At 46.8% G+C, this 18,932-nt stretch overlaps 1 protein-coding gene across 1 annotated transcript; it reads left to right on the top strand.

The window, feature by feature from the left end:
• The first annotated feature begins 15,139 nt into the window (after window positions 1–15,139).
• LOC123408591 (F-box protein AFR-like) lies at window positions 15,140–16,850 on the top strand. Its single transcript, XM_045101666.1, has one exon. The coding sequence runs from the start codon at window positions 15,380–15,382 to the stop codon at window positions 16,517–16,519; it is 1,140 nt and encodes a 379-aa protein (XP_044957601.1). The 5' UTR covers window positions 15,140–15,379; the 3' UTR covers window positions 16,520–16,850.
• The last annotated feature ends 2,082 nt before the right edge of the window (window positions 16,851–18,932 follow it).

Below are 18,932 nucleotides of genomic sequence, written 5' to 3'. Positions count from 1 at the left end.
CTTTACCTCTCACCTCTGCCTCCCTCTAGTAAGTGCTGCAGTCTGAATGTAGTTTGCATGATCATGTTCTATGTAATGCATTCGATGACTGTGATTCTAATTTCGCCCGTGATTTTTTTTTAAATTATGCAATTTGATTATACGGTTCTGTTCTGCAACGCAACATTTCGCCTTGCAAAATCCCACTTTATCAAACTGTAAAATGTGTTTGTAGGTCGTAATTATACAGGGTCTGTTAGAGATGCTTTAACATGTTGTCTCTCTCCCTCATGTTGGCATTGTATCTGAGATGTAGTGTCTGTGTTGTCTGAATTCTATTAAATTTAGGTCGATGTGTTGTGCTTCTTAGTCGTGATGTCCGGGCGGCGGCGGTGTGACGCCATGTCCATGTTGACATAGGTGATGGTCACCTTCGTCATGTCTCAGGCCCTTCTTCTTTTTCCTCCGAGGCGGTGATCTGATCTTCAAATGATGTCCAGCGGCATGTTCCGTCAAATTCCCAACCACGGACTCAATGCCTTGTTGGCTCCAACGATGATACGGAGTTTCAGTCGCTGCACCGAGGGTGGCTCATGGCGCACCGTCGCCGTGTGCGAGATGACGCTAAGACTGCGTTGGCTTCTTGAAGAACCTAGCTGTAATTTCTATTCTCTGTTAGAGATGCCTTGTTTTTATAGATAGAATAGAATTGGCCTTCGAAGGGAAAACAAAATTATCCACCCCGAATCTCCTTTTCAAGGAAAACCAAACCTGCAGTTCCAACCGAGGAGAAAATTTCTTGACCTACAAGTCCATTTCAAATACGTACGACGGGCAAGAAAAACATCGCCGTTCGTGGGCACGGTCTTCCTCCCCGTTTTATTTAGCACGCAATCTATCTGGTCTACGACGGACACGCACCGGTGCCCATCATGCAGCTCTCCGTGACAACGAGTACGATCGACGGCACAACTGTTCCTACACAGCTGCAGCGGCCAGGTTCACCGTCGTACGATACCCCTGGACGTCTACGTCTCCGTCCATCCCCTGTTAGTACGCGCCATACGTTACGCGACCGTGGACGGCGATGTGGTTTCCATCGCCCGTCCACGTCTCCGTCCTGTCCTGTCCATCCATGTCAACAGGACGCCGATGCCAGACCTAATAATAATATCGTGCCACTGGCCGGCCGCGGCCGGACCACCGCGCGCGAGCCCGCCGGTCCGTCGCTGTCGCCACCGCTGGATTCCCGTCGAGTTTCGCCCAACAATCTCGGGTACCCTTGGCAGCTACTAGGACCAGGACCAGTGTGGTCAGTAGTCGGTAAGGGGCATGGCGTGCGCGCGTCACATTGATTCGGTTCCGGGTGGAGTGAAAAGCCGAGCAGCCCGTGTTTGTACGCATGGTAATCTTTCCAAACCGTCACGTTGGCTTCGGCGCTTCGAATCCTTCTTATCCAGCCAAAATCTAGAACGGATATGAGCCAAAATCTAGAACGGATATGAGCCGCTCAGGCGCATTTGCCATGTTGGATTGAAGATGGATTCCCACACGAAATCGCCCAAAAATCCGATGGTCCTACGTATGTCTCCTCGGAAGGGGGGTGTAAACATCGCGTGGCGCCGATCCGAAGCATCGCCCGAGGTCAAATTGGGTTGTTAAAGTTGGGCGGGGTTCCCCAACCCTATTCATATTCACCTCCACCCTCTCCGCTGGCCAGCTCGAGGCCATCCACAACCTTTTTTACGCTTCGTCGTTCATCCCATGTCGTCCGGCTTTGTCATACCGGATAGAAGAAGATGACATATGTTATTCTCACGTTGGAGCGTCACTTTCAAAGCGAGGAGCAGATCTGGGCAAGTCTAGCCGCCTGCATAGTTGCCGGCCTTCCTCCGGACTCCCCGAACACGGAGGAGGAGGAGGAGCTGGCTCCGGCTCCGGGCTACAACATGAAGGAGGCGGAAGTGCAGTTCGCGGTCGCCAGATCGTCCGACATGGTGGAGTAGTAGGCCATCCTAGAGTCCATCCAGGATGAGACCTAAGTGAAGTTCAACCGACGATACATCCGACAGGAGCGGGCGGCGACCGATGCGCTTTTCGTTAAAGTTGGCGCGAATTCGTAGGCGAGGGTGAAGCAGCAAGAGGAGTCACGGGAGTTGTAGCTGGGGATGTCGTCCATGTGCCCGGAGTCGGGCACGAGCATCTTTTACGAGGAGTAAGATAGTTTAGATTACTTCATCCATGCAATAAATTATTTGCATGCTTTTGTATGGATCTAAAGTTTGTCATACGATGTACCCGGATACACATGAGCAAATTTGAGGCGTGATGAGACACGCCGTTACTCCCGCTCTTCAAGTGGGATCAACATACTTTTTATAACATAGGCAGGAGCAAATTTTAGGACCATTCTTCCCATTTTATGGTTTCAATGTCATTGTACTGTAGTTGGATTATTGTAGGGTTTTTTAGTTTCATACTGTTTATGTTTTTTTAATTCCTGCGCCAAGGATATGACTTAAGAATGTAACAACGACGGACTCATCACATTGAGACTCAGACGTTGGACACCATTTTTGCAGAAACCGGTGAAACTATTCAATTATCTTCTTTACTCCCTCCGTTTCAAAATAGTTGAAACTTTAGATTTGTCCTAAGACAAACTTTGTTCGCTTTGACCAAGTAACATCTAGAGCGTCAAATTAGTCTTATGAGATTCTTTACAAAAAATATATATTGTATTATGTGTATTTGGTATTTTAGATATTAACTCATTTTTATATAAAGTTAATAAACGTAAACAAGTTTGACTTTGAACAAACCCAAAGCTTCAATTATTTTGAAACGAAAGGAGTCCTTCAGTAACTTAGCCTTCATATATGTTGGTCATTCCTCGTGAGTTTCTAGTGCTTAATCTCATGCAAAAGTCTACGAAAGTCCATGAAGAAAAACCAGCAAAGACAATGGAAAAAAAACAGAAGAGGAAAAAAGATTCCATTTCTAGCTTAAGAATGAGGGCAACTATTCGCTTCATTCCATAATGTAGTACGCCTGCCTTTTCTAAAATCTAAATTTGATCATAAATTTAACCAACAAGACCGACTGTGGCGGCAACAGAAAGTATAATGCTGAATTTGTCAAAAAATGAAGACAAATACTCGAACAAAGTTTACATCTTTCTATATTGTAAGAATAAGCATATAATAGTGCACTTGTCGCAATCTAGTATAAATTTTTCGCGAATGCATCCTAGTAGAATTTACACACATATTGTAAGTAATTATGGCCCTGTTTGGATCCTAGGGTTAGAGTTAAATTGGGTTAGAGTTGAGCTATCTAACCCTCAAAAATCCAAACAGGTAGGGTTAGATTGGGTTAGATGCATCTAACCCACCCAAACACTCTAACCCACCCAAGAGGTGCTTTTTTGGGTTAGACTTAGGTGGGGACCAAAAAAAAGAAAAATAAAGCAGTTCCTGCCGCATCCACCCCGCACCAGATCCTCCCACCAACCCCCCGTCCCTCCCGTCGCCCTCCCTCCTCACTGTCCCAGCCGCCGGCCGCCCCAGCCGCCGGCCCCCGCGCCCTGCCGCGGCCCGCCCCGCCCCGCCCCGCCGCCGGCCCGCCCCGCCCCGCCCCGCCGCGCCCTGCCGCCGGCAGCCCCAGCCGTCTGCCGCACGCCCAGCCGTCTGCCGCGGCCCGCCCCGCCCTGCCCCGCCGCCGGCCCGCCCCGACCCGCCACGTCACGCCCTGCCGCCGGCCGCCCCAGCCGTCTGCCGCACACCCAGCCGTCTGCCGCGGCCCGCCCCGCCCCGCCCCGCCCCGCCGCGCCCTGCCGCCGGCCGCCCCAGCCGTCTGCCGCAAGTCCAGCCCTACCCCGCCCCGCCGGCTGCAGCACCCGCAGGTATGTATGTGTGCGTGTGTGTGTGTGTCTCTTTTGACGTTTTTTTGCTGAATTTTTTTGCCTCTGATAGTGTTCGTGTGACCCAGTTGCAATGGGCGGAGAAGACTTCGATTTGTGGAGTTCGCAGCCGTCGGCAAGCGGCCCAGCTACCCGTGCCGGTCTCGACCTCAACTCTCAATCTTCGGCGTCGGAGGGGTTCCCGGGGCTTGGGATGTACGGAGCTTTTCTCCAGAGCGACGACGAGCTCCTCCCTGGACGAGACAGGGCCACCGGACTCCCTCCCTATCGGCCACCGTGTACCGGAGACGGATGGCATGGATTCTTCTGCATCTGCATGGCCAGAAGACGAACCTCTTGTTGAAGATGTTAACATGAATGCCTTCCGTGATGAGTTAGCTCATGCTTTGTTTCATGGAGTGTAATATTTTTTCAAACTTCGATTGACGACTTGTATGTTTAAGTGAGACATCAAATTTGTACGGACAAATTATTTTTTATCATCTTTTTTATACTTGATTTGTGAGCGAGAGAAGGCCACACGACGATTGGCCACACCAAATCCGGCAGTGAATATGGACAAAAGTAACCAAATGATTGAGAAAGGGCATTTATTGGCAATCTAACCCTCTCATCCAAACACCTCTTGGGTTAGAGTTAGTTCAGGGTTAGTTGAGGGTTAGAATCTAACTCTAACCTCTAACCCGGTTAGAGTATCCAAACAGGTGTGTATATTTACACACACATACGGAACATCCAAACATACACTCAAAAAAGGAAACTGCACATAAACTGTATTTTAGGACCTGCATGCAGTAAATGATTCTAATTTTTTAGGACCCGCGGAGAACGCTTTCTGCAAAAATGGTGCTGTCCAACGTGTATATGTGTGTTTTGAGACCTGCGATGAACGATTTCTAACTTTTAAGACCTACTTGACGCATTTGAGATACGTTTAGGACCTCTAATGTATTTCACTCTTTTATAAAATGCAAGAATAAGCACATGATAGTGTAATTTCGGTATTCAGATATAATTTACAGCTATATTGTATAGTATTTGTGTGGACAATTGCACACACAATATCCACAAGCACACGTGCAAATGAAGAAAAATGAATGTATGGGAAAAAACCGAGTCGCCTGTCCAATAGCAAATTCGGGAAAGAAATCCCTATGCAAAGTGCGAATCAGGAATGACGACATCACGACCACCTCTGCAGTGTGTTATTCCTCTAGGTGCGTTTGTTAAATCGTTGACCTTACCTTGGAATATTTGCTCATTGACATTTTTGCAAGGTTTGGACGCGTGACTTGCTAAATCACTGGCCTTTTATATTGGCAGGTCCAAATGGACATGGTTGTCCAGCGGGAAAATAAATGAATATGGTTGTCAACCACGGTGGAAAAAAGAGATGCAGATCTCATCTAGCTAGCTATCTCTATCTGACCAACTCTTCCTTATCGATTAACTATTCATTTTCGTTAATAAGAACATTTTTTTTCTTTCGACATACTATACAGCACAGTACTGTTGATCGACGATGAACTGTACATGACTATTTATTTATTTGATAAAGCGTGCCAACATTATGTTAGCAGCGTGCTTCAGAATTCGCACTCATGTCGCCATATGCAATGGGCATGATTTGTCCTCGCGTCCAGCGCAAATGAGACATCGGTCTTTGTAGTCCAACATCGGTGTTTTTAACTCATCTCAGAGTCAACTAATAACCATCTAGATTTTAGAGAGTTTTTAAGCACGTCTTCTAAACCGTGACAGAGGGAGTACATGGCATGTGTTCAGTATTTATAGCCGGACATAGCAAATATGACACCTAAATGCCCGCAAACGTGTTTGATCGAGCATGTTTTCTATTTGTCCATCCATACATACACACTTCTCGTTTTTTTTTTTCATATATCCGGTCACTTGTACATCCTTAGTGAAGAGGAAAAAAATAAAAGAAAAAATAAATAAAGAAAAAAAAGTTTCGGGATGGGGTCGTGTCCTAAGGGATGGACAGAACGGACGTGTCCGGACGCGTCCGCGAGCCCTCATATCCTTTCTATATTTAAGATGAATTTAAAGGTTCATGCACAGTCCAGACCGAACGTGTTCCAAAGCATATGAAGGGTCCTTTAAGGCATCTTGATGTAGATCCTCTTAGCTGGTCGTTTTTTGTTTTGTTTTGGAGCCGGTAGACATAAACAATTCTCTAATTAGTCGGAGGCAGCAGACGTATACGGGACGCTCTACGTAGCCGGAGAAATCATATTGTACGTTCATTGTTGATGGACGGAAGGATCTAGAAGGGTCTCATTTTGGGAAAGAAAAATAAGTCCTGCATGCATAAAAAACCGATGCTCTATATACAGATATTATCTTGGAAATATCAAATATTGCATCTACCTCCTCGCAAGTCGCAACGATACGGACGTGCTAGCAAACATGTCATGTCTAGTTTGTATACGGTTTTAAGGGAACCCATTGGCATGACTGCTTGTAAAAAAATATTGCTTTCCAGCTAGTTGACGTACGGAGGCTCTCTCGACGATCATCACATACGTTATGCCCATTTCTCTGTTTGGACCGTGTCTCTACTTCATTGGTTAATCCTACTTGCTTAAACTTAGCTAGCTGAGTTTCAGCTGTAGCAGTAATCACGTCGTAAGCCGTCGGATTGTTTTCGCGTCGCGTTTCATACTTTTTCGCGAGATAGAAGTCTTACACGGTTTGTTCTCACGTTAGGTGACTAAGACCGTAGAGAAAACGCACCTAGCTGAGTTCTAGACGCTCCCATGGTTAATTATGCAAACGAGACAGACGTGCTCTAGTCCATTCACTGGTCGGCAGTAAGTATATATGTCACGCCTAGTTTGTACTCCGTATAACATTGGTCTATTATATATACAATACTCCAGTACGTATATTGCTTACTAGCACTAACTACATTGCATACGTAGCTAGTCAGCATACGTAGTACTACGACTACCGTATTATCTCGTTAGCTACGTTAGCACGTGTATTGTATATCTCGTTTCGTTAGCTACGTTAGCACATGTGTCACGGTTGTTTAAAATACAGTACGTTGGAAAATTACCATAGGACGCTGCATGCTCAACGGTCCGTTGGGGCGGTAGATGCATGCATCCATGCATGTTGTTCCGGTTCGTTGCACCGGCAAAAGCCTCTCGGCCCCCGTGCGAGGTGTTCAAACCGTGACGCGAGTACCTAGGCCCGTGTCCAGCCATCGCCTCGACTCATCGGGACAAAGACGAAGTCTCGCATGCACACCACCTTTGGACTTTGGTCCTTCTCATCCAACAAATGTACTCCCTCCGTTCCATAATATAAGTCTTTTTTGAAGATTTCACTAAAAGAATACATACGGATATATATAGACATACTTTAGAGCGTAGATTTACTCATTTTATTTTATACATAGTTCTTTGATGAAATCGTTTAAATAACTTATATTTAAGAACGGAGGGTGTAGTACACGCACGGCCAAGGAAACCTGAGAAAACGAAAAGAAACGAAGAAAAAAAAAACACGATTCTCTCGGTCCTTTTGTTTTTTGAGAAACACTATTTTCTTCGTCCTGGGCCCGCCCGCTCTCAAGCCGGTCGTTACGGGCCCGCTGGGCTCAGGCACGGGCCGGAACGATGCGAGTGCCCGTCGGCGGGCGGGCCCACACGCGCCAGGATAACAACATCCCTGCCTGCCTGCCTTGCTCTGTTCACCTTTGGCAGCTCGCTGGTTGGCTGTCTGTTGAACTGTTTACAACAGTGCTCTGTTCAGTGTTCACCACCTTCGCCTTCTTTCTTGGTCGTCAGTTTCATGCAGTTTGCGGTTTGGGGTGCTTAACCTGTGTGCAGACTTGGTACTGTACCCAATTGGCACCGGAGAGGGAGAGCCGGCGCCCCCTGAATCCCTGCTCCGGATCAGTCGGTAGCACAGTGGCGGACAAAAGCAGCATGGGGGTGTTCCGAGCGATTGAGGGGGACTGTTTGTATTGCTGTTGCTGGCAAAATGATAGAAAGAAGGTGCTGTTTCCTGAACTTCGCAGCTGGACAGCTGGTGCATTTGTTGGCTTCGGTGCTGATCCGGTTGTGCCACCTCAATCAGAACTCACAAGTTGGCAATGCTGTGCGGGGATGCCCCATATCGTGTAACTTCAATTAGGATGTAGATGATGTTCTTCGTCCCTTTTGTATTAAAATATGGGGTAATGCTGCCACATGGTGACAGTTTAGAGCTAAAGAGGAGCATATACTCTAAAATGCATTTCACTTTTTTTTCTATTTTCTTAAGTTTTTATAAATGAGCTAAGTTCATGGATTTTATAATTAGGAATAATCCGGAGAGGACTTCCAAACCTCCGTAATTGTGCGTTACTAGATGATACCCCGCGCATTGCCGTGGAAACATTGGTAAGAAAATGCATAAATTGTTATTGAAAACATATAAAACTAATGAAAAGCAAATGTAGGCTTAAGATTTAAAATAGGAAGGTAAAAAAAGAGAAAAATGATTGCATTTAAAATAACGGCATTCCAAACAAAATATGAAAGATGGAGTCAAATGCAAAAAATAGTTATGACTAACATGCATGCGTCGATGACGTGGTAGCATTGCGTGCATATAGTGATGCAAATAAAGGTAATTTATGATTTGCATGCATGATTGCTTATGTGACATGGTTGCATGGCTAGAAAAAATAGATAAAGGGTTGTGGCTATTAAAAAATAGAAGATTATGTATTCTGGTGCAACGAGTGCAAATGATGGTAGATGATGTATTCTAAAACTCACGAATTTGAATGAAGTTGAAATTATTTTGAGTTGACTGCGAAATATATAGTCCCCTTAATTATGTCGTACACAACATAAAGTGTACATGTACATTTGCAAGTTTTCATAGGAGATTCTATGTTAACCAAGAACAGAAATAAAAACAAATATCTCTCCACTTTCAACATCTTATCGTCTCACTCACACCTCATTCAAGTCAATTTTCTAGTTCTCTTGTGTGTAAGAAAGTCGCTTTTCACGGGCTCTATCGACAAGAAGAAAAGCAAAGCACAACGTGTGGCTGCGACGATCTACAACATTTTAAGCCCGTTCAAGCAGATCACATGCTAGGGTTGGTCCGGATGCAGTGTAATTCATGTATCATGCATTGACATAAAAAAAGTTGATAAGTACTTGATTCATATATCTATGGCCCCAATTCTTAACTTTCATTTCAATCTTGTTCAATTTATCCTTGAAGGAAACACTGGCTATGAGTTTTTACCTTAAAGTTAAATTGACTAAACCACTCTTTTAATAGTTGAAAGGGGTAAACTGTAATCTTAGACTCGCATCCTAAGCCATTAAAGTTATTACATGGGGTGTATCGAATCATGGCTAGGGTTTGCTAGCATATATGTCACTTACCCTTTGTAACGCCCAATATGCGGTCATATCCCCACGAAGACTTGGAGTCAAGATAGGGATAGAAGTGCATATCGAGTACTCTTTGTCAAGATGAACATCATCGCAAATACATGCACCGGAGAGAAAAGAATATTAGATAAAGGCTTACACTCGCCACAAGGTACATCATCAATATCTCAGTACATGAATACATAATGATCATCATATTGAAGAGTGGGATCTGATTACTTGTAATGGCTAATATGTTTGGGAATGCTAAGGGTAGCCCCTATTGCTAAAAATGGTTTGGGCATTTTTTTAGAGACGGAAAAAACAATACAAGTTTGAATTTAATTCAAACAAGAGTAAATCTTTTGTCCAACTGAAACATATCCAGTTGAGCTGATACTTGAAGGAGGTGGTTTTGGCATGATGTAGAATTTATAGAAAATAAGTGAACTTTTTTTTAGACAAAAATGTCACTTAAAATCTGGATGGATATCAAGAAGAAGAGAAAGATGAAACTTTGGCCTTGATGTAACTTGTTGAACACAAGTAGGAACTTGAGATTGATGCAAACATTTGGAAGAGGTTAGGCACACACTCGCAACATATAATACAAAAATGAAAACCATATGAATGGTGCATGATGCAAATAATATCAAACATGGTATCAAAACATGGCATGGCATTTCATAGAAGATCACATGAAGTTGGTTACAAACATGAGGCATTACACTTCGGGTGTTACACCCTTTTTCACCAATACATATGCTACACTTGACACACTCCCAGCATATCTCAAATAATTGACATTCTAGTCGTCTTGACATTGATTAAGATGCAACATTTATACTCATTCCTTTTTATATACGAGGTCACTTCATTTGTTTTATGTGTAACTTTGATCACTAAATTTACCAATGAAAAACATGAGCTATATGCCACAAAAAGCATGCTATTGGAAGCACATTTTAAAGAACTTTTCGTTGGTATGTGCAAGTAATGTCCGAACGCTCAATTGTTGGAAATATGCCCTAGAGGCAATAATAAATTAGTTATTATTATATTTCTTTGTTCGTAATAATCATTTATTATTCATGCTATAATTGTATTGATTGGAAACTCAAATACATGTGTAGATACATAGACAAAACACTGTCCCTAGTAAGCCTCTAGTTGATTAGCTCGTTGATCAAAGATGGTCAAGGTTTCCTAACCATAGACAAGTGTTGTCACTTGATAACGGGATCACATCATTAGGAGAATCATGTGATGAACAAGAACCAAACTATGAACGTAGCATATTGATCGTGTCGTTTTATTGCTATTGTTTTCTGCGTGTAAAGTATTTATTCCTATGACCATGAGATCATATAACTCACTGGCACCAGAGGAATACCTTTTGTGCATCAAACGTCACAACGTAACTGGATGACTATAAAGGTGTTCTACAGGTATCTCCGAAGGTGTCCGTTGAGTTAGTATGGATCAAGACTGGGATTTGTCACTCCGTGTGACAGAGAGGTATCTCGGGGCCCACCCGGTAATACAACATCACACACAAGCCTTGCAAGCAATGTGACTAAGTGTAAGTCACGGGATCTTGTATTATGGAACGAGTAAAGAGACTTGCCGGTAACGAGATTGAAATAGGTATGCGGATACCGACGATCGAATCTCGGGCAAGTGACATACCGAAGGACAAAGGGAATGACATACGGGATTATATGAATCCTTGACACGGAGGTTCAACCGATAAGATCTTCGGAGAATATGTAGGATCCAATATGGGCATCCAGGTCCCACTATTGGATATTGACCGAGGAGTGTATCGGGGCATGTCTACATAGTCCTCGAACCCGCAGGGTGTGCACACTTAAGGTTCGGTGATGTTTTAGTATATAGTTGAGTTATGTGTGTGGTTACCGAATGTTGTTTCGAGTCCCGGATGAGATCACGGATATCACGAGGGTTTCCGGAATGGTCCGGAAACGAAGATTGATATATAGGATGGCTTCATTTGGTTACCGGAAGGTTTTCACGCATTACCGGGAATGTACCGGGAGTGACGAATGCGTTTCGGAAATTCACCGGAGGGGGGCAACCCACCCGGTGGAAGCCCAATGGCCTAGGGGTGGCGCACCAGCCCTTAGTGGGCTGGTGGGACAGCCTAAGAGGGCCTTGGCGCCAAGGAAAGAAAACCAAAGAAAAAAAAAGAGGTGGGAAGGAAGAGAAGGACTCCACTTTCCAATCCTAATTGGAGTAGGATTGGAGTAGGACTCCTCCTCTCCCTTGGCCGGCGCATCCTTGACGGCTTGGCCCTCAAGGCAAGCCTCCTCCCCCTCCCTCCTATATATAGTGGTGATTTAGGTCTGATTTGAGACAACTTTTGCCACGTCAACTCAAATCTAGACACCATAGTTCTTCCTCTATATCGTATTTCTGCGGTGTTCGGGTGGAACCCTGCAGGAGTAGATCGTCACCACCACCGGAGCGCTGTCACGCTGCCGAAGAACTCATCTACTTCTCCGTCTTGCTTGCTGGATCAAGAAGGCCGAGATCATCGTCGAGCTGTATGTGTGCTGAACGCGGAGGTGTCGTCCGTTCGGCACTAGATCGGAACGGGTCGTGGGACGGATCGCGGGATGGTTCGTGGGACTGTTTGTGGGGAGGATCGAGGGACGCGAGGACGTTCCACTACATCAACCGCGTTTCTTAACGCTTCCTGCTGTTCGATCTACAAGGGTACGTAGATTCATATCTCCTCTCGTAGATGGACATCACCATGATAGGTCTTCATGTGCGTAGAATTTTTTTATTTCCCATGCAACGTTCTCCAACATCAATTTCTAAGGATAGATCCGAACGATCCTCCCACGATCCACTTCTCTCGTCCCTTATCAATCTCTGATTTTTACGACGCACATCCTTCTTTGTCAATCCCATCACTTCTCCTGCTTCCCTTATATTTTCTAGCGTGGTAAAAAATGGTGCCAATAAAAAAATCATGAGCTGTATACCACAAAAAGCATGTTTTTGGATGCACATTTTAAAGGACTTTTTTTTGGTATATGCAACTAACTTCCGAACGCTCCATTTATAGGGATAGATCCGAACGATGCTCCCACGATCCGCTTCTCCCGCCCCTCTTTGATCTCTGATTTTTCTGACACACATCCTTTTTTGTCGATCCCGCAACTTCTCCCGCTCCCCATATATTTTCCGGCATAGTAAAAAAAGGTTAAAGGAGGTGGGAGTCAAACTCTCTATCTCTTGAACAATCGTCACGTCTCCTATCCACCTAGCCTGGTTTCAAGTTGTGATTACAAAGAGGGTTGATAAATATGTGCACTGCTAAATGCATGACCAAAAAAACAAGTTAGTTTCTTTCTTTCTTTACCATTTTCTCTTCCCTTTTGTATACAGTAATTAGTGCATCATAGACGTGATAACTCATGTACCGCGGTATCTTTTTGCCCCTAGGTACAAAAATTGTTGTAATACACCCGATAACTTATCTATAAAAGAACATGGTAATTGTACACCACAAACCTGACAACTCACTCATAAACACCGTGGTAAGTTTTGACCCGAAGAAAAAATATTGTTGTAACACACCCGATAACTTATCTGTAAAAGAGCAAGGTAATTTTTACGCCACGAACCCGATAACTCACGTCCAAACATTGTGATAACGTTTTTGACCAGATGGAAAAAAAGTTGTTATAACACACTCCAAAAACTTCTCTGTAAAGAACATGATAATTTATATGCCATGAACCTGATAACTCACCCACAAACACCGTGATAACTCACACACACCAATATTATCCCCAAGTAAAAAAGTTACCGTGGTCTTTGTAGCTAAGTTATCAAAGTTGTGGTGCGTACTATCCTGATATTTACACAAAAATTACTAGAGTTACATTTTAGACAACCTTTTTTTTCTCAGATTAAAGTTATCATGGTGTTTGTACCAATGTTATCATATCTGTTGCGCATATATTACCATACTATTTATGCAGAAGATATCACGGATGAGTTTTCAACATTTTCCCCCAAAATAAAAATTATCGGGTAAGCGATGCATATATTACCATGTTATTTTACACATAAGTTTCCGGAGGTATGTTTCTAAATGAAAAATCTGAAGTCAAAGTTATCGTGTTGTTTGTGTCTAAGTTATCTGGTTTGTGATGCAGATATTAATATCCTATTTATATTGTTGTCATCAAGTTTTGTATTTAACAACTATTTTTTGCCGGGTTAAAATTACCACGAGTAGTACATACCACTTAAGATGTTGAGTTATATTTATGCAACTATTTTTCTGGACCAAAGTTAACATAATATTTGTTCATCAAGTTATGAGATCTATATCTCGCCAAAAACAAGTTGTTTTTTCTGGGCCGGTCCACTAGCATGCTATAAGGATGTTTGTATAGAAGTTATCACGTTGTTTTTACATAAGTGATCAAGTTTGATGTGCGTGAGTTACCATGCAATTTACACATAACTTACTCGGGATATGTTTTCAAACAACACTCCTCCACTGGGTCAAAGTTATCACATATAGGGTGCGTCTATTATCACACTACTTGCATATGAGTTACCACGGTGTGTTTCGAAAATATGAGATCACCCGATCGAGGTTTTCTACAATATTTGTACATAAGTTATCAGTGTTGCGGTGAGTAAATTGCCATGTTAAAACCATGAGCTCAACTCATATCTACGTACAAGAGTACAAGAGTCTTCTATGTTAAAACCACGAACTTAACTCATATCTACGTACAAGAGTCTTCTATGTTAAAACCACGAGCTTAACTCACAACTCCTATATATTTTGATAAAAATGTATTTTTTTAATTTTGTAGGTAAAAAAATTGTAAAAAAAAGGTAACAAAATAACACTCGATCAGATCTGCAAGTACATGAGTCTACCTCAACATGAAGGTATGAAAATTATCTATCATGAATCAAATCATGACATAGAGTTTATCTAGATGGTTGATGGTAGATTTCCAAAACTACTTGAGCTGTAAGGTCCCTGCTTCGACTCCAAATCCCTTCTATTTTATTACTGAAACTAAAAAAAGGCAACCCATAAAAGGAGACTTCGGGAGTCAAGCATGAAACGAGCAAGACGTGCGGGGTGGAGCGGAAATTGTGGGGGTGGCGCGGGGGGGAGGGGGGAGGGAGGGTGTAAAACGTGCGGGTGGACCAAAAATTGCACGGGCTAAGAGCATCTACAACCGGACCTCTCAAATGACCCATGGACACGTCCGAACGGTGACCGAACAGTAGAGAGAAGAGAAAAAAGAAAAAGAGACCTAACCGGACCCCCTCATATCGTCTCTATATGTCCGGCCTGTCCGCGAACCCTCATATCCATCTCGAATATAGGGAGGATATGAGGCCTCGCGGACGCGCCCGGTCAGTTCACATAAGACGTGACACCACTTTTTTTTCTTTTAGAACAATTATATACACATGCTTTTCAAATACCCAATCTCATCATACGTCGTCCAGAAGTCATTTTATTTCACTGAAAAAGTGACTTTTTTTTGTTGAAATGAAAAAGTGTTATCTGTTTAGGCCAATTGGATAAGGATCCTTTTCTTTTGAACGCTTGGATAAGCATCCTCGATCCAACGACATTACACGTGTGCAACAACAAGGCTGTACCGCTGTACGTGCGGCCTTCGGTGCTGCTCCGCCCAGAGCTGTACGTATAGCGCACTGATAAAATTAAAACCATACAGCGCAAGGATGACACTCCAGAGCCCAGATCTGAGCGTGGAACCTCGATCAGACGGCCAGGAACCTCCGTACCACATGGCCAGATCCGAAGCTCTGACGAATCCCTCCCTCCACAGGCCCGAGCGCAAAGGCCAAAAGCCAGCCAGCGCCAGTGCGCGCATCCGCACCCGCTTCCCACTCTCCCGCTCTATAAATTCCACACCGCTCCCCTCCCTCCCCCACAATCCTCCATTCCCAGACCACAGCCAGAGCACGCTCAGAGCAACGCTCCCCGCAAAGCCGCACCAAGAACGCCGTCCCGCCGCGCGCGATGAGCTTCTCGTCGGCGTGCAAGCAGCAGGTGCTGGGCGCCGGCGGCGAGGAGGCGAGGGAGGACGAGGCGGTGATGGAGCTCATCCCCGGCCTGCCGGAGGAGGTGGCCGAGAAGTGCCTCCTCCACCTCCCTTTCCTCTACCACCGCCTGTTCCGCACCGTGTCCTCCAACTGGAACCGGTTCCTCACCGACGCGCCGGGGGCCGCCAAGGCTTCGACCCCGCCGGCGGCGACGGCGACGGTCTCGCTGTCTCTGCCGTTCCTCTTCGCCTTCGCCTTCGACCCCGTCTCGCGCCGGCTCCAGTGCCAGGCGCTCGACCCCTTCTCCCGCCGGTGGCTGCTGCTGCCCCCGGTCCCCTGCGGCGCGGCGGCCGGCTCGTTCGCTGTCGTGGGCCTCCCCGCTCGCGGCGAGATCTACGTGATCGGCGGCGTGGAGGAGGGCGGCGACAAGGCGGTGAGCAGCGTGTCGGTCTACAGCGCGGCGACCAACGGGTGGGGGCAGGTGGCCGGCATGAGGATGCCCAGGGGCTACATGGCGGCCGGCGAGGTGGGCGGGCGCGTGGTGGTGGCCGGGGAGGACGGCGAGGCGGAGGTGTTCGACCCGGAGGCCGGGCGGTGGGCGCAGGCCGCGGCCCGGGGCGGCGCGGCCGTGGCGAGGTACGACGCGGCGGCGGCCGGCGGCAAGCTGTACGTGACGGAGGGGTGGGCGTGGCCGTTCGAGCGGGCGCCGCGAGGCGCGGTGTACGAGGCGGCGACGGACGCGTGGTCGGACATGGCCCGCGGGATGCGGGAGGGGTGGACGGGCTCCTGCGCCGTGTCGGGCGGCCGGATGTACATCGTGGCCGAGTACGGCGAGTGGCGGCTGAAGCGGTACGACGAGGCGCGGGACGAGTGGCGGATGGTGGCCGGCGGCGGGGTGCCGCAGGAGGTGCGGCGGCCGCACGTGGTGGCCGGGCAGCTGGAGGAGGTCGGCGGCGGCAGGCGCAGGATCTACGTGGTCGGCGCCGGGCTCGACGTCGCCGTCGGCACCGTCGGCGCGGCGGCGGAGGAGGAGGAGCGGGTGGAGTGGGAGGTGGTCAAGGGCCCCGCCGAGTTCGTCGGGCTCGCGCCCTGCAACGCGCAGGTCCTCTACGCCTGAGGCGCCGGCGCCGTTCACCGGCGGGGAAAAGGAAGGAAGGCAGACCCTTGGCCCGCACGTCAGCTACTATCGCCCCTGCCACCAGCGAGCTAGCTCACTGCTGACGCCGCTCGAGGCAGGCTCTGCAGCCGAGCCGAGCGCACGGACGGGCCCCGTGCGTCAGCGACAGGAGCGAGTGCTGCCGAAGGCGCCCTTTAATTTTCCTTGCTGAGGAAGCGTGCGTGCGTGCGTGCGTGTAAAGAGCGAAATGATTACACCTGCAAGAAATGGCTCGTAGCAGTCCGTCCACCAGACTTTATTTCCCGTTAAAATTATCAGAGCATTTTCCGCCTGCGTTGCTGTTCCTACTCCTACTTACTTACTTATACCTGTAAAAAAACGGAGTGGAGTGAGCTCGCCGTCAACGGCATAGCGAGAGCCCAAATTCTCACTGCTCCCAGGGGATGATGGCCGATCGATCGATGGTGGGCGGTTGCTTGCTAAGCAAAGCACGAAAGAATCAGTGGAGGGTGGACCATTGTTGGTGGTGGGAGGCGAGAAAAGCAGGGGAGGGGATTGGGGACGGACGGATCTGGCGGAGCGGCCCCGACAGCAACGGGTGTGCGTCGTCCTCTCGCTCTCATCAAGTCGCAACCACGGGACGGGACGGATTGGTATCGGCCGGGTATCTCCTCATCTTTTCCTCCTGGCTGCTGGGTCGGGTCGAGTGGCTTCTTTTTTCCTTCTAATTACGGTGGGGGCGTGGGCGCTAATCATGGCGCGACCGCGACGCCTGAGGCCCAGACCGAGCCTAGTGGTGGCTAGTGGGAGGACGGGGCGATGGGGGACGCATAATGGCGGCGTCGCGTGAGTGGTGGTGGTGGTGGCGGCCCGGTAGGGTCCTCCCGAGCAATGCTACACGTACAGAATTTTACATGAGTTTTACGGGCTGAGCTAAGGTGGAATGTATTGATTGGTGATCAAGATAAAGCGGGCCCCAACCCAAGAATCGGGGAAGGAGATTAGTGAGGAGAAAGAGCAGTCCGTAAAATTCCTGTAAAAAATTCCCGTACGTGTAGCATTTTTGGGTCCTCCCCGGTACTACTGCACAAACGGACTTTGATGTGGACCTTTTTTTTATGTAGTAAAAACATTGGAGCATTTTTTTACTTCTCATGGTTTTTGGAACAAAGCTTGTTTTCTTTTCCTTCTTGCGGGAGAATTCCCGATCCATCCATCTTCAATCATGACAGTACAATGAATGCCAAAAATAATTAAAAATTACATCTACATATTAGCCCGCTAGGGTCCTTCACTCCTCCGTATTTTAGAAATGGACTTTCACGTCGATAGTTTTTTGCAGTAAATTTTTTACATATGGTGTTTACTCAAGAAAAGTCGATATGGTATCCTTTATATATGCTTCATCTTAAGGTGTTCTTCCGCATTTCGATCCTCCTCAATTTCATCTATCAAGATAGAGATGACGAAGCTGCGGTGTAGATTTCTGATGTCTTATTGAGGCGACGAGGTTAGGGTTTTGCACGGTGGTAATATATGGTGCCAACAACTCAAATTGATTGAAAGGTTCAATTGCAATGATTATAGCTTTGGGGCACTATTCCTTATCGACATGTACACGAAGACTTCCCGGTAAACCTAGGCATAGGCAGCCTAGGTAACCTGTGCCGGACCAGGCATGGGCAGCCTAGCTAACCTAACTGGCCCAACCCGAGTAACCTGGGCCGGACGTGGCATGGGCAGCCCGGCTAACCTAACTGCCCGACCCGAGCAACTTGTGTCGGGCCAGGCATGGGCAGCCTGGCTAACCTAACTGGCCCATCCCGAGTAACCTAGGCCGGACGTGGCATGGGCAGCCCCGCTAACCTAACTGGCACGACCCGAGTAACCTGGGTGGAGGCAGGCATGGGCAGTCCGGCTAACCTAACTGGCCCGGCCCGAGTAGCCTGGGTCGGGCCTGGCATGGGCAGCCCGGCTAACCTAACTGGCCCGACCCGAGTAACCTGGGTCGGGCGAGGCATGGACAACCCGGCTAACCTAACTAGCTTGGCCCGAGTAACCTGGGTCGGGCCAGGCTCGGGCTTTTATTTGCTACTGAGTGTATTTTTGTACTACAAATGTGACAATGGTACTAGGAAGGTGTTGACTTGATCAAATCTTGTGATGAACCCCCTTATCACCTTTTAATGGCGTGGGGTTCCTATAAGTCAAAAATTAACTGAAAAACAGAAAAAGAATATATATACTGTTATAGATGGCAAATTTACACTTTTATGTGTATAAGACATGATAATTTTTTGCAATTCTTCTAATAGTCGCATGGAAAATTTGAGATATTTTTCTTTCTATACGAAAGTTGTTTTCTCACACATTAAAAATTAAGAGACATTTCTCCCGGTGACATGGCAAATTT

This window comes from Hordeum vulgare, chromosome 7H (genome assembly GCF_904849725.1).
Source record: "Hordeum vulgare subsp. vulgare chromosome 7H, MorexV3_pseudomolecules_assembly, whole genome shotgun sequence".
NCBI classification, from domain to species: Eukaryota; Viridiplantae; Streptophyta; class Magnoliopsida; order Poales; family Poaceae; genus Hordeum; species Hordeum vulgare.
This window is presented reverse-complemented; position numbering and strand designations above follow the sequence as displayed.